We start from the raw sequence: 17,296 nt of genomic DNA, 5'->3' as shown, positions 1-17,296 counted from the left end.
AGTCCCCCCTTACATCAATTGTTCCCATCAGAGTCCCCCTTACATTATTTGTTCCCATCAGAGTCCCCCTTACATCAATTGTTCCCATCAGCGTGCATCCTTACATCAATTGTTCTCATCAGAGACCCCCTTACATCAATTGTTCCCATTAGAGTGCACCCTTACATTAACTGTCCCACAGTTAGAGTGCCACATGGATCAATGGATGCACTCTTAGAGACCTGGGGGGGGGGGCAGAAAAAAATTGCAATACATGGAAATGTTCCACCTCTCACAATGTGCATGATGATGTCACAGCGGTGATATCATTACGCACTCCGTGAGAGGTGGAGCATTTTCATGCAATGCTAATTTGGACACCTTGCCATGCACTAAAGTTTTGTGAAGATAGCACGAATCCTTTTTTTTTAAAAACTTCAACCTATATACTGCACTTTGGAGCCAATGTCTTTGTTTTTCCTGCAAAATGTCTGAATTGTTAAATACGGAGCTGCTGTTTGTGATGAGTGTTTCGATCCTGGCTGGACCACATATTGAAGCAAGGTGAGACCTCTTGAACTGTGGGGTCCATTTGTTTTGACGAGCAGGTTGATGTGCCCGTGGAGGATCCTCTGGATGATTATTATCTTAAAACAAGCTTTGAAGCATGATGTGTCGACATGTATGGGCTTTATGGCACAGATTTAAAGTACTTTATATGTTTGTGTGTATTTTTGTGACATTGTATGTGATTTTAGATTTCTTATTGTTCATTTTGGATTGTTACTTACATATGATTTTTAATAATTAAGATCCTAAAGAGATAGAACAACACATTTATTTCCACACAAAATTAATTAAATTAAATAATAGTGAATAAATAACGCATACAAAATCTAAAAGACACACCTATGCGATTATAATAAACGATTAATTTAAACTATATCTATATGCATAAAATCATTATAAAGTGACTAATAAGGTATTTAGAATATACACATATTCCCAATAACATTTATAAAGTGATCAGTAAAAGATAATCTACGTAATCCTAATAAAGTGCAAGTGAAGCAATAAAAAACCCGCAGGTAATAGTAATAATAATCCAGAAAGGTGTACAATCCAAAATGTGTCTCAATCCATAAAAGTGCATCCAAGTGAAAGAAAAATTATATAATATATATGTGTTGCAAGTTGTATAAAGATAAAATCCAGCAAGTGAAATCAAAAAAAGACAATATAAAAGTATCTAAAAATTATTCTATATATAAAAAAGAAAAAATATATAAATAAGAAAATTTGCACCTCTGTCGGTGGTTTGCTGCAACCATATTAGCTCTTTTTAATTAACCATTGTAGCGCAAGGATAACCAACAATTACCAACACATTTATTTCATTCATATGTTTTGCATTGTTGGTGTTCAAACAATAGTGAGTGCTTCTGTTTTACATTTATATTTGTACTAAGCACTTTAGTGCATTTTTTTTACTTTGTAAATCATGCTGATACATTGGTATACAAGAAGCTCAGCTCGAGGGAGAATGAAAAAGTTGTGCTAAAGGGGAGGTTGTTAGTTGATGGAGGCATGTGTTGGCTTGTGTAAGTTTTATAGGACTGCTATTGTTTTTAAAAGGGAGAAGTGTGATTAGAACACTTGTCATGTTTCAGTATGCCTGTTACCTACAACCTATACCAGTGATGTTTTGAAACTACATTTCCCATGATGCTCATGCACTCTGCAGTGTAGTTGAGCATCATGGGAAATGTAGTTCTAAAACATCTGGGGTGCCAAGGTTCGCCATCACTGAACTATACCCATACCTATACCAATGGTGCAGGCTGACATTCTGGAATCAGTATCCTCTATAATAAAGAACAAGTGGCACCATCATACCTTGTTAGGCCCTGGTGTCACTAAGTCCTTGTAAACTGTTACCATATACCAGTGGGGGCCCCCCAGCCTCGGTGTCTGCCGTTCAGTCCAGCACTTACCCCATCTAGGCGGGTAGTGGGCAGCGCCCCCCTTGTCCTCTCTTCCATCACGGCGGCTTCCAAAATGCGGTTTCTCCCCTCCTCATAGGCATCCAATAGGATCACCTGTACTTTCAGCCAATCGGATGAGGGGTATCAAAACCCACTTCCTGATTGGCCAGGGGGAGGTGTTACAATAGTGCATATTCATTCGCTGTCGTAACACACCTGGGTGGGCTCTGTTCGCATTCACTGTGCCCTGAGCGCACCCTATTTTCAAGCCTATTAGAGCCTCTGGCTCTAATCAGGTGCTTCAATAAAAACACCCCTGCTACTGTTATTCATGCATCCGTCATCCTGCAAGGGGCTGGACGCATGGATGGGGGGGGCACCGCCCGTGTGCCCTTAATGGATGGGCTGCCTCATCATTAACATTGGTTATGCTTACAAAAAGACTGTCTCTGTGTATAGATAACAGACACAGATCCTTCAATACTGGGCACCTTTACCATATTCCTGCCCAAACGAATTTTCAGCTTTCAGTGCTGTTGCACTTTGAATGACAAATACCAGGACATGCAACATCCAAACTACATTCTATAATTTTGACAAATAGAGCTTTCTTTTGGTGGTATTTAATCACCACTGGGTTTTTTATTTTTTGCTAAATAAATAAAAAAAAAAGAAACTTTGTTTCTGTTATAACATTTTGAAAATAAAAGATTGTTCTTCATAAATTTAGATCATAATGTATTCTGCTACTTTTCTTTGGTGAAGAAAACCCAAATCAATGTATATTATTTTGTCAATTTGAAAGTTATAGCGTTCACAAACTATGGTCTATACACTATATCACCAAAATTATTGGGACACCTGCTTTTACATGCACATTAACTTTAACCGCTTCTCAACCGTCCAACGTCATATGGCGTTGCGGACTTTGAGTGGTGATATCTAAATGATGCCTGCAGTTACATTCGCATAGACAAACCTTGTGGACATCCTTCCCAGAAGAGTTGAAGTTGAAGAATAGATGCAAAGCTTTGATCAATCCTGATGTACTGACGGACTATCTCCTAAAATGCTAGGACAGTACAAATACCCCCAAATGACCCCTTTTGGAAAATAGACAGTCCAATGTATTTAGTAAGGGGCATGGCGGGTTTTTTTAAGTTGTAATTGTTTGTCATCATTTTTTGGAATATGAAGAAAAAAAAAAGTATTAAATTTTTTTTCATGTTTTTTTTTTTTAACACACTGTGTTCAGAGCAATATAATGTTACCATAGTAACATTGTACTGCTCTGGGGAAGTGATCAGGATTTTTTTTTTACACATTGGGGGTTATTTACTAAAGGAAAAAACACTTTGCATTGCAAGTGCACTTGGAAGTGCAGTCGTTGTAGATCCGAGGGGCACATGCAAGGAAAATTAAAAACAGCATTTTAGCTTGCACGTGATTGGATGATAAAATCAGCAGAGCTTCCACTCATTTCAGATCTACCCCTTAGATTTAGAGTGACTGCACTTCCAAGTGCACTTGCAGTGCAAAGTGGATTTGCGTTTCGTAAAAAAAAAACATTGTTTTTGCTTATAGCAGTGAATTACATTGCTATAAGCAAGCATTATACTGAATGAAACTGAATCATTCAGTCTGTTTTATTGTGATTAGCTGTGATTGGTCCAAGCTAATTACATAGTACAGATGGGCTGTGATTGGCTCTGTCTGTACCATGTGATCAAATTGACCAATTACAGCTGGAAACACAATTGTACACATTGGGTGGCATGAAAGGAAGCCATATAATGTATACAACTGACATGTGACCTGCTGTAATTCGTTATGGTGGTCACATGGTACCGGCAGCGATCAGTCATCATCTGTCCCGTGGACACAGCTGGTGCCAGATCGTGCCACTGCGTGGCCACGCAATAGGTGCTTCCTGACAGGACATCCTATGATGATCTCAGAATGGGAAAGCCACCACCCGGCTGTCATTTGTCTATAAGCTGGGCATGAAGTGGTTAACCTAAAGGATTATTTGTGTGTCACATTGATGTCTAACATAAAACAGCCCACCGTGAGGAAATATAATAATGGTTTTTATAAATTACCTCTCCATGCTCCAGAGGCACAAGCCTTGAATAATACGATGTACAGATGACCTCATCATCTCTCTTGTATGTTGGCGGCCCCAGTCTTGGTGTAACGTTGTAACGAGTCAGGCAGTCTGTGTCACTAACTGCATAATACTGCCATGGCATGAACTCAACTCCATCAAGAGAACGCTCTAAAATCCAATTTCCAGGTCGTGGGGAATTTGCTGCTTTAATGATCACATAGGCAACTTGAAAGACCTAAAGAAAGGATATAGTCATTATGTTACACATTTCATATATATATTTTAAAATTGATTAATATAAATATTTGGTGCCTATAATGCAACTATATGGTACAGATGGTGAACTTTGTAAACATCTCCAAGCCTATGTTGCATCATGATGTTTATATCTGAGGTCCAGCACATATACAGATAATGCAGATGGGGAAGTGGAAACAACAGTCTAACCGGGTTTGTTCTTGATAAATCTTTATGAATTTTAGATTCATATCAAAGCTGTTAAAGATTTTGCTTCAGTCAACAAAAGAGAACAAAGTCTTGTGCATAGTCATGGTTTCCTGCATTTGAAATGTGTTATGCCCTGTACACACGGTCAGGCATTCCGACGACAAAATCCGTTGGATTTTTTCCATCAGATTTTGGTCCAAACTTGTCTTGCATACACACGGTCGCACAAAGTTGTCGGAAAATCCGATCGTTCAGAACGAGGTGACGTAAACCACGTATGACGGGACTATAAAGAGGGCAGTAGCCAATAGCTTTCATCTCATAATTTATTCTAAGCATGCAGGGCACTTTGTCCGTTGGAATTGTCTACACACAATCGGAAATTTAAATGATCGAATTTTGTTGTCAGAAAATTTTAGATCCAGCTCTCAAACTTTGTGTGTCAGACATTTCCGATGGAAAAAGTCAGATGGAGCCCACACACGATCGGATTTTCCGATAACACGATCTAATCGCACATTTCTGTCGGAAAGTCTGACCGTGTGTACAGGGCATTAGAAAGGAACGTCAAAATGCAGGGAAGTGGATTCCCATTTACCTAAATGTAGCAGTGAGTGTTCTGAAGCTGTGATTGACATGCTTTATGTTGCCTTTCTCTAGAGCAGCCATTCCCAACCAGGGTTCAGTGGAACCCTAGGGTTCCTCCAGAGGTTTCTAGGGGATCCTTGAGCTGTGGCTAATAAACCACCTTTTTCATGGTGCCTACAGAGTTCAAGGTTCAGCATCACTTGGCAAAGCCAGCAGCATGACACAAAATATATTTTTAGCTGTCTTTAAGCCCTTGTACACACGGTCGGACATTCCTACAACCAAATCCGTCGGATTTTGTTCCGAAACTGTTGCATACACACAGTCGGACAAAGTTGTCAGAAAATCCGATCATACTTAACGTGATGATGTTATTTCGTTAGGACGGGACTATGTTCAGGCTAGTAGCCAATAGCATTGGTCTAGGAATTTGATCTGAGCATGCGTGGCACTTTGCCCCATCGGAATTCTCTGCACATGATTGGGCAAAGTCCGATCGGATCATGTTGTCGGAAAATTTTATAGCCCAGCTGGAAAACTTGGTCCGTTGGAGTATGTCCGATGGAGCCCACACACTGTCGGATTATCCGACAACACGGTCCTATCGGACATTGTCCATAGGAATGTCCAACCGTGTGTACAAGGGCTAAGAGTGGCATTCTGAGCACCATTTTTCCTATTGACCACCAGTATAAGAGCCATTTTTCTATTGACCCCTGATGAGTTGGTTTTAGTAAGGGTTCCTTGAGACCTGAAAATTATTTTTGGGGTTCTTCTAGGGTTAAAAGGTTGAGAAAGCCTGCTCTAGATGTATTATGTCCTATTATCATGCGTTTGCATTGCAGGCCATGTTTACAAACCCTATATCAGTAGTATATATCAGTTGTCCAATTAGTGCGAGCAGATGAGTGAATAATATTATATGGATCATATGTCAGATGTGTAATTGGGTATGATAAGTGATCAGATTATATTAGGTACATATATTAGGTGGGGAATTCTTAAAAACATAAAAAGTTTAGGAATTGTAAAACAAAAAACACAACCTGTACTAGCTTTTCCTCTTCAGTGTTTAAGTCTGCAATTGAATAATGAGCCTGCTGGGGGCAGCATAGCATGCTACAAACTACTGCACATTTTTAACTCCATCACCATTCCCATATTTGTTTTATTAGACTACAGTGGAGACTTCATGAGGATAGAGTGCAGTTTTTAATCACTACTACAAAAGTAGTAGTAATTTAAAAAAACGTGCTGCAGTACTTAAAGCTCAAATTCTGAAAAAGTAAAAATCTTCCCTTGCCGTAGTGCTGTACTTGCACTGCAAGAGTTAACTTCTTGTTTATGTCTAGGGAATGGTAAAAGCATTTTTACTTTACCTGATCCTCTATTCCCTGACAAACGGCACTTCCCTTTGCTCTGGAAGTGGATTGTCCTTCAAAATCTCCATGTCCATTGAAAGACTATGGTCCCTGCATCTGTCGTGATGATTTCAGAGGGCATCTGTCTACCAGAGTACAAGGGAAAAGAGGCAGCAAGGACCAATGTAGCCTGGAGGAGTTGGCATGAGTGGATGATAAGGTAAGTAAAACTTATTTACCCAATCCCCTACATAAAAGATCATAATGGGACAGTAATGCAGAGTTTAGCTCAGTCAGGGAAGGTGAAGGATTTTTATTAAAATTTTACTTTATAATGCTTGTGCATCACACAGTAACCGAATTTGGTAATTGTTTAGACTCTTATATAAAACCCTTCAGTTGTACAGTAAGACCAACACCAAACGCGAATGGCTCAGTACCAAATGTTGGTACATGAGCTTCTTTGGAGAATGGAGTGGAGGGAGGCCCATTCAAAATGAATGACGCTGTCCCAAAAAACACACCAAAAAAAGTGATGCTACAGCATTGTTATGTGTCACTCAGGTGTAAACAGGGCCTTAAGCTCCACCAAAACAGGGAAGCTCTGCTTGTTTGCCTTCTCCCCCCTCCGCTGCCACATTTGACACCTTTTTGGGAAGAGGGGGGAGCGGGTACCTGGTTTTGAAACTCACACTTTTGGCAAAGTTTACCGTGAAGTACTGAGTCATAAGTTTGGCCCCCTGCAGCTGGCCCATTCACAAAGTGCAGTTCGCAGCATGCATGTGCAGTAGGAAACTGTCTGTGAAGCCTCAAGGCTTCAATGCCAGTTTCCCTTAGTCAAGATGGCAGCGCCAGCACCCGATAGCCGATTAAAAAATCAGCTCAGGTGAGGACACTGCTGGATTCCTGCACAGGTAAGTCCCCTAATATTAAAAGTCAGCAGCTAACTATTAACTTTTTGGGGGGCAGCCTGGAGTTCCTCTTTAAGCACATTTTTGGCCCAAGCACGCTCATTCAGGAAGATGGACCTCAAAACGTAAATGAGCAATGAAGTAGCCAGCAAGAAGGTTCCATCCAAACTTATATGTTTATACATAAGTGTAGCACCCTCCTAGGCAGGGTACTAGGTAAATTTATATATTAGCCTACTCTGTAGTTTGAGAAGCTAGAGTTGATTGCTTGGGTCTGTTTGTGGTTTTCCAGGTGGAGAGATGCGGTCCCCGTACACCACTGTAATCGGCGACATGTCTCCCAGAGTTATTCCTGGGTTTACGGGCTCCAGCGCTGTGATTGGCTGGAGCCGCAATGACATCACTCCTGCACACGGGAGCCATCGGTCATGGCACGGCTACTGAAGAAACAGCACAAGCGGGGCGTTTCTTCAGTGTACATGCGCCAAAGACGTTGGTGCAAGCGTATATGGTAAATATCTCCTAAACTGTGCAGGTTTAGGAAATATTTACAGTACCTACAGGTAAGCCATATTACAGGCATATCTGTAGGTATAAGTGGTGTAACTAGGTTTTCAACCACTTTAAACTCTGCACTCTGTATGTAGCGCACTTCTCAACCCTGCACTAGCTTGGCAGAGGACAAGCTTCTCCACCTAAGCTGCTTTCTAAAGGAAGCAAACTGTTATACTGGTAAACTTTGCACACCTTTGCTTAGTGTCACCTGAAATGTATTAAAGGGATTGTAAAGTGATTTTTTTTTTTTTTTTTAATAACAAACATGTTATACTTACCTCTACTGTGCAGCTCGTTTTGCACAGAGTGGCCCCGAACCTGCTCATCTGGGGTCCCTCGGCGGCTGTCTCGGCTTCCTCCCGTAGGTACTTCTCACGTTCATGCGAGCTCCCCCGCATGGTGAGAAGCATCTGCGGGCATGCTCCCGTGATACAGCCGGCGGCTATAGCCGCTCGCTGTATCACACGGCCCCGCCCCCCGGCACTCCGCGTCAGTGGATGTGATTGACAGCAGCGTGAGCCAATGGCTGCACTGCTTTCCATCCATCCACTCCAGCCAATCAGCGGCCAGGCTGAATGGTGGAAAGGACGTCGGGGGACGAGCGCGGGACTTTCGAGGGGTCGGGTAAGTAAAACGGGGGGGGGGGGGGGCTGGGGGCGCAGGCACTGTCAGATGTTTTTTCACCTTAATGCATAGAATGCATTAAGGTGAAAAAACATTTACCTTTACAACCCCTTTAAGCAGATTTAAACTAAAAGTTTTGTTGGACTTTAGGACATGATTAGGTATTGTCTCGTTCAAATTTTATCAATATGACGTGATAATATGCCTTAGTAGCTATTTAGCATACTTTATTAGTAAGTACCATTTGAAGGATCTGGACCTTTATATTCGAATGCATTCCCAGTCCTAGGTAAGCACATCTCAACTACACTATGCAGCATTTTTTCAAAATCCACCAATACACATTGAAATAAAGAACCAATTTTGAAATGAGGGTAGCACATCTAAACACATTTGTTTAATTGTGATATTGGAGGAGGACATTTTCAGTGATGTATTTAAAGGACTCCTACAAGCTAGATCACAAATGGTCCATACTGAAATCATATATTCCTTTTCTTTTAAATAACAAACAGAACACAGAAACCCTATTCTCTATATTCATATACTAGAATGCATATTTGCTAGTGAAACAGATGACTGATCAGTTTTTATCCTGCTGTTTTTTTTCACTGGCTCCAGAGTTAAGAGGAATGACAAAGCTTCAGCTGAAGCAGCTAATTGTAAATCCGCGTTTACTGTACTCATTCAGTGGAAGCAATGAGCCCAGGAACAACCTGTATGTGGTATTCATTTAAAGAGTAAAAGTCATAGACAGCATGAGAGCATTGTGGCTATACACTGGGTACTTGTGTAAGTAGATGGGTCAAACTATAGTTATACAAACAAAAACCATGTTTTAAATAACAGGTTACCCCAACATTTCATATCCCTGATAAGTGCTTGTTGTACCTTGTACTTATTTTAAAGAGTATCCTGTTCTCTTTATATTGAGAAGGCAAATTTATTAAATACTTTCTTCAGCTCTGTGTATACAAAAGAGCATGGGGGATCTCATGTCCATAATGGGGGTGGTATTGACACAGCACCAAATGATTTACAATGGCTCAAACGTAATATGGTCCAGAAATATTTAGACAGAATAAAGGTGGATAAAGCACTTGGACCTGATGGCATCCACCCACGGATCCTAAAAGAATTGAGCTCTGTAATTTAAAAGCCACTGTATCTAATTTTTAGGGACTCATTAATGACGGGAATGGTACCACTGGATTAGCGCAGGGCGAACGTGGTGCCTATATTTAAAAAGGGATCAAATTATTTACCAAGTACAAGTAACTATAGACCTGTTAGTTTAACTTCTATAGTTGGGAAGATACTGGAGAAATAACTAAAAGGCCACATAGACGAGTTCTTGCTGGAAAAAAAAGCAACAGACAGCATGGATTCATGAAAGACAGAAGTTGTCAGACAAACCTGATTTCTTTTTATGAAGAGGTAAGTACACCTTGGACAGAGGGGTGGCTGTGGACTTGGTATACTTGGATTTTGCAAAAGCGTTCGATACAGTTCCACACACACGGCTCATGTGTAAGGTAAAGTCTATAGGCTTGGAAATACGGTATGAGTTTGTAAATGGATAGAAAACTGGCTAAAAGACAGAATTCAGAGAGTAGTGGTTAATGATAATTACTCTGAATGGTCTAAGGTTATCTAAGTGGTGTACCCCAAGGTTCAGTGTTGGGACCCTTACTTTTTAATACCTTTATAAATGATATAGGGTCTGGTATCAAAAGTACCATTTCAGTCTTTGCAGATGACACCAAGCTATGCAGTGGAATAACGTCCTTACAGGATGTCTCCAATTTACAAGTCGACCTCAATGTACTATGCACAATGCAACTTTTTGGGCGACTATGTGGCAGATGAGGTTTAATGTTGATAAATATAAAGTTATGCACTTGGGGGCTAAGAATATGCATGCATCATACATACTAGGGGGTGTACAACTGTGGGAATCCATAGTGGAGAAGGATCTGGGGGTTTTGGTAGATCATAAGCTCAATAATAACATGCAATGCCAAGCTGTGGTTTCCAAAGCGAGCAAAGTCCTTTCTTGTATTAAGAGAGGTATGGACTCCAGAGAGAGAGATATCATTTTGCACCTGTACAAATCATTAGTAAGACCTCATCTGGAATATGCAGTTCAGTTTTGGGCACCAGTTCTCAAAAAGGATATTGGGGAACTGGAGAAAGTGCAGAGAAGGGCAACCAAACTGATAAGAGGCATGGAGGTGCTCAGCTATGAGGAAAGATTAGAGGAACTGAATATATTCACTCTTGAGAAGTGGAGAATAAGGGGGATATGATCAACATGTTCAAATATATAAGGGGTCCATATAGTAAATTTGGCGTTGAGTTATTCTCTTTACAGTCAACACAGAGGACAAGGGGGCACTCTTTACGTCTAGAGGAAAAGAGATTTCATCTCCAAATATGGAAAGGTTTCTTCACAGTAAGAGCTGTGAAAATGTGGAATAGACTCCCGCCAGAGGTTCTTGCCAGCTAAATAGATTGCTTTAAGGCCTGGATTTTTTCCTAAATGTACATAATATAACTGGGTAATAACATTTATAGGTAAAGTTGATCCAGGGAAAATCCGATTCCGCTGGATCAACTGTGCGTATAGAATTGGGTATACTGGATTGTACGATATTTTTTATTTTATTTTTTAATTTATTTCTTTATTTTATGGTTGAACTGGATGCACTTGTGTCTTTTTTCAACCTGACTAACTAGGTAACTACCGCTTCCTTTGTGTGAAATACCCAGTGTTCCTGCCAACCCCCCTGCTTTCCTAATTTAAAACTGACCACACCAGCCATGGAAGCAGATCCATCACAGTGTCATCAGTTTTTAGGCTGTGCTGGGAGCACAGCCTGTTTGTACTCCAATGATCAGACTACTACTGACACACCCCCCTGCACAGCCATTCACTGGGCAGCTTTTCACAGTGCGCTATTTCTCCACCCCCACCTCTCTAAGCTCTTTATGCAAGTGTGATCACTTAAAATATATATACACTGGGGGGAAAACCTCTGGGGGAATCTAGGATGGAAAATGACGTGGGGGTCCTAGTAGATGACAGACTCAGCAATGGCATGCAATGTCAAGCTGCTGCTAACAAAGCAAACAGAATATTGGCATACATAAGGGGATCAACTCCAGGGATAAAACGATAATTCTGTTCTACAAGACTCTTGTCCGGCCGCACCTAGAGTATGCTGTCCAGTTCTGGGCACCAGTCCTCAGGAAGGATGTACTGGAAATAGAAAAAGTGCAAAGAAGAGCAACAAAGCTAATAAAGGGTCTGGAGGATATTAGTTATGAGGAAAGGTTGCGTGCACTGAACTTATTCTCTCTGGAGAAGAGACGCTTGAGAGGGGATATGATTTCAATTTACAAATAATGTACTGGTGACCCCACAATAGGGATAACACTTTATCGTAGAAGGGAGTTTAACAAGACACGTGGCCACTCATTAACATTAGAAGAAAAGAGGTTTACCCTAAACTATGTAGAGGGTTCTTTACTGTAACAGCGGCAAGGATGTGGAATTCCCTTCCACAGGCAGTGGTCGATAGTTTAAAAAAACTGTTAGATAAGCACCTGAACGACCACAACATACAGGGATATACAAGGTAATACTGACATATAATCACACACATAGGTTGGACTTGATGGACTTGTGTCTTCGACCTCACCTACTATGTAACTATATGTAGTTGCCTGAACTAACTGGACATATGTAATTTCCCTGCCTAACTGCGTAGCCATCTACAAAATAATATTATTATTAATAATAATTATAATACTACCATAAGCTGCAAAATCAGCAGCATCTGTCTTTGAATTTTTTAATGACAGATATATTTGTCTTTAGGTATCTTAACTGTACCCATCCATACATAAAAATAACTGTTGCCCAAAAAAGCAGTGACATAGCCATTCACACCCAAACTACAGTTACAAACCAGTGGGCCCTGTTTCACTCCCTTTGCTGCCACCCTCTGTAACACATAACACAGAGCATAGGAGTGACGGTCTCCATTATGACCCTTGCACTTTGTCATATGAAGTGGTAGTCAGGGGCTTGCTCTATGTTAAAAGCAAGTGCAGCCCTAAGGTAGGACCCAATCATCTTCATGGCAGCTGTGTCCTTTGTTTCTAAGCCGCTACTAGAAACAGTTGCTCAGTGGTGACGCTCCCTGTATATTTGATATATAACAAAAATCTGTGCTATACAGGATGTAAATTTGGATATTTCTATTTAACATAATTCAGCAGTAGTATTCATGTCTTATGCTGGCCATCATTAGACTTGTAAGCATGATCAAAGCATCTCATAATGGATGGATCTCAGCTGTAGCTATAAACAGAAATACTGGGGGCAGCATTCATATTCATGTTTAGAAGATGAAATAGGCAAAAGGGTCGAGTACGCAGACAGCACAGACGCCAACTTATTCTAGGGAAAAATCAGTAATTGGACTCTCAGAGCATGCCTATATGACATTTGTGGCCCCATCTAATGTCCATAGGCTAGCCATACATGTTAAGACAGCACAGATGGAGGGATCTCCCCTACCAGCTATTGTATTCTGAAAGCCACTTCTCCCACAGCTTTCAGAATACCCAAACAGTGATTGCTGTTGAATGGCTTCAGCCACTGTCCACTCAGCTCCTTTAAATTGCAGACTGTCGTTTATGAAGCTGGGGCAGGTGCCGCACAGTCCTATTTACTTGAATTGGTAGTCCGAATGTGATTGGGGGAGGGGGGTCATTTTTCTCCATGCTGGGATGTGTATACGTTCGTGCGGCTGCCTTTGCAGCTTGGGCTGGGGGTTTTTACTTCCCCCCAACCATAAGTGTAAGAGCCGTTCAGCTCTGTCAAATGCATATGTGATGGGAATGAACATTCTGACCAGGAGAGAGCAGAGTGAATACTTCCTATTATTCTGCTGCTCCTTCCTGTTCCAATCACAGGCTGGGGGCAGGAAGGTCACTAGGCTGTATTGCTTATAACTACAGTAGACAAAAGTCAGGTCTCCAGCTAAGTCCAGGCTGTGTTAACCTTGGGACTGGCTTGAAAAAAAATGACAGCTCTTTTGGCAGATAAAGCAAATCCCATATACCCAGATAGCAGGGCCGTCTTTAATATTGATTGGACCCTGGGCAAAACTGTTCTTGCCCCCCATGCAGTTTTGCTCTCCACCTGCTCTGAGACATACAATAAATAGCAGCTAGACTCAAAATCAGTTTACTGAATCAGATCAGGCAGCTATTGCGATTGGTTGCCAGTTACAGTGTATCATTACCGCTCACTGACTGGTTGCTTGAGGATACAGCACACATTACAGCCCACTGATTAGTTGCTAGAGGTTACAGCACATGATTTCCGCTTGTTGAGATTACTGTACAGTAATACTGCTCACTGATTCGTTGCTAGAGGTTACAGCACATCATCTCATTACTCCAGGGGTCATGCTATACATATGGATGCCGTCTTTATTTACATATGAATGCTGCTATTTACATATGAATGCTGGCTATTTACATGTAAACACAGGGTCTGAAGGTAAGTCATCTGTACACAACAATAGGGCAGAGCTGGGCAGCATTAGTTGCAGCACTTCACACTGAGATATCAGGACACAGCAAGAGACAAGGAAATTTAAACTGGGATAGTTGGCAAGTATAAGGCAGCTGCTTTGGGCCCCACAACAATGACAGGGCCCAGGGCAGCTGCCCCTTTTGCCCTGCCTTAAAAACGGCCCTGCCAGATAGCAATGATAACGTGCTACAAGTTTGTGGCAGTGTTGAATTGTAAGTCTTGTTAACTTGCACATTTTCACTGGTAAGTTGTACACTTGCAGAGCACTTGAAGCACAAGTTCTGGTTGACACTTTTCCAATTTCTAGCAAATTTGCGTGGCAAGGCTTTGGCAAAAGCAAAGTTGCGGTGGTGAGTCTACAGATAGAGCTCTGGAAGTCACAGTGACCCCTGTGGTGGGATGACTATTGCACAACATAACTCAACCAGAACTTGACGCATGTTTGCAAAGAAAGTTGATCTGGAGTCATGAAATGCGGACTTGTTGCAATTGTGCAGCAAACTTGTGAAGCCCAGCAAGTCTAGCAATAGCTTAGCAAGTCATTTTCAAACTTGCAGCTCAATTGCTTGCTAACTGGGTGTGTATATTCAACTGCGTATTTGTTTATTTGCTGGAGTTCATCTATAAGAGTAATGTAATTGACTCCACCAACAGCCACCCCCTTGTTTTTTCACATTATCAGGTTTTTTGTTTGTTTCAGATGTATACAATAGCTAGGCTAATGTGTTCCTCCTCGCTAATGCAGTGTGTTCTGCCACACAGTAATAATGTGCATTCTTTCCCAGTGTCCTGCACTAGCACATATCAATTGACAAAACAGACCGAAGGATAAAAGATGCAGAAAGTAACCGTGGACACCACACAGTCATGTGACCTGGGAGAAGCCGGTCGGAAGGAATGCCTGTGAAAGCCCCATAAGACATAATGGGAGTCTGGTCTACCGGCAGTAAAAATGCCTGCATTCTGTATAATGGATGAGACATGTGGCTGCTAATTTTCTCAGAACAATGCTGGTAAATCCTTCAACTGTCCCCTCTTACTGTCTGTATTATAAGCAGTTTAAAAAAAAAAGTCATGCTTGAGCAAGAAAGCATAAGCATTCTTTCTTCTGAAAACATAAAACACTTTAACGTTGCTTACATTCACAGTGTTCTAAATTCTGTGAAATGTGTTTAAACAAGCAAATGCTAACTTGTACAGCCGCCCAGAAAGAAAGTGTAAGGAGTTGCTAATTGTATGACAGTTATGCTTTACTGCTTCCCATTTGTAGCATAAAATATACACTGTATCATCTAGCTGCAGATTTTCACTGTCTAACCAGGTTATTGCCACACAAGGTTTCAGTATAGTAGTCCTAAAGTGCCTATAGTTGATGAGAATACACTACTAAGAAATATGTTTTTTATTTTTTAGAATCATACTTACCTAGGTGGATCGTTCCAATGTTGCATCTGTCCCCCGGCACCTCTAACCCTAATGCCCTGTACACACGGTCGGAAATTCCGACGGAAACGGTCCAACCGCATTATGTTGTCGGAAAATCCGATCGTGTGTGGGCTCTATCGGACTTTTTCAGTCGGAAATTCAGACAGAAAAAGTTTGAGAGCTGGATCTAACATTTTTCGACAACAAAATCTGATCAGACTTTTTCTGGTCGTTTGTAGAGAATTCCGATGGACAAAGTGCCACGCGTGCTCAGAATAAATTATGATACGAAAGCTATTGGCTACTGGCCTCTACATAGTCCCGTTGTACACAAAGAACGTCACCGCATTCAGAACGATCGGATTTTCTGACAACTTTGTCCGACCGTGTGTATGCAACACAAGTTTCGGGCAAAATCCGTCGGAAAAAATCCGAAGGATTTTGTGGTCGGAATTTCTGACCGTGTGTGCAGGGCATTAAAACTGAGCGACTGGACACCGCAGATCGCTCGGTTCTCACAGCTTCCCAAGCAGAGAGCTGCGGACTGTAAGCCTGGACCGGCTTTTTGGCGTCAACCAACAGTGGGCATCAGCCTGCTGTCTGCTGAAAATGTTTCACAGAAGTGCAGAACGAACTGCACTTCTGTGATCCACATAAGAAGTACAGCCAAACAAGCTTTGGAATACATTGCAAGACACAGGATAATATTCTAAAACACTAGGTTATACTGCAAAAACAGAATACTACCCAGTGTCCCATATGTATGACCAATAAAGTAGGAGTTCTGTCTTACATGTAAAATCATTTTCTTGGAGCACCTTACAAGACACTTTGCTTGGTACTAAACTACGGCATACTGGTGGCAGGACATTTTATCCTGGGTTGTCTTTACAGCTATGATTTGTTTGTGCCCAATTTTCTAGAAGGTGACAGTTTAACCCTAGCGTTTCAGAATACTTTTCTATGCCCCATAATGAATGACTAAAGTTGACCACAAACACTTGTAGAATTTTGTTAGAACATTTTTGTTTTAAGAATGCCTGTTCAATTTTCAAATCATCAGTGGGGGTCAAATCAGTTTTTGACCATAGTGATGAAAAAATTTGAAGGAGTGCGATGAAAAATATTTCTTGAACAAATGCATTTATAACAGTGAATGTGTTTTTCTTTTGGTCTCTAGTATGTGGTGCATATCAGCACATTACACCATTAACTTGCAGGGGGAAAAGACTTTACTACTGCTTCATGAAATAGCTGCTGATTTGTCCAGAAATCTTGTGAGCTGATACTTTCCTGTGCTCTCTGCACATTCAATGTCTCTTCTGCAACAAAGTACATTTACCTGCCTATTCGTTATCCTTCAGGTACCCCAGCAGGTGTAAACAGACTTGGTCCGATCAGGCCCATTTGGGTGGACCAGATCAGGGGTCCAGATCAGGACCAGATCCATTTGGGTGGAGCAGATCAGGGGTAGTTGGGTGTAAACGGACAGCAGAGTCTGTTCCCAGTCACCCATAGAGCAGAGTGGGATCTATCCATGCCCGCTCTGCATAAACTGAATGGACACGGACTTGTCATCCTCCCCACTCTGTTCACAGATCCCCTGCTGATCGGAACGGAAAGCGCCTTGAAATGCTGAAATTTGCCCTTTTTGTTGCACTTACTGTATGGGTAATTCGAAGCAAAAACAAAATGCA

General features: G+C 41.4%; 1 protein-coding gene across 1 annotated transcript in view; it reads right to left on the bottom strand.

Moving 5' to 3' along the window:
• The window catches only part of LAMA1 (laminin subunit alpha 1), a 227,636-nt gene that overhangs the window by 162,085 nt on the left and 48,255 nt on the right, over nucleotides 1-17,296 (bottom strand). The window contains exon 4 of the mRNA XM_077492481.1: nucleotides 4,067-4,309. Coding sequence (XP_077348607.1) covers nucleotides 4,067-4,309 — 243 coding nt within the window. The remainder of the gene's footprint in view (nucleotides 1-4,066; nucleotides 4,310-17,296) is intronic.

This window comes from Lithobates pipiens, unplaced genomic scaffold, assembly GCF_037356315.1.
Source record: "Lithobates pipiens isolate NorthernLeopardFrog02 unplaced genomic scaffold, aLitPip1_a1.2 Scaffold_19, whole genome shotgun sequence".
Lineage (NCBI taxonomy): Eukaryota > Metazoa > Chordata > Amphibia > Anura > Ranidae > Lithobates > Lithobates pipiens.
Note: the sequence above shows the minus strand (reverse complement) of the source record. Positions and strands in the feature narration are given on the sequence as shown.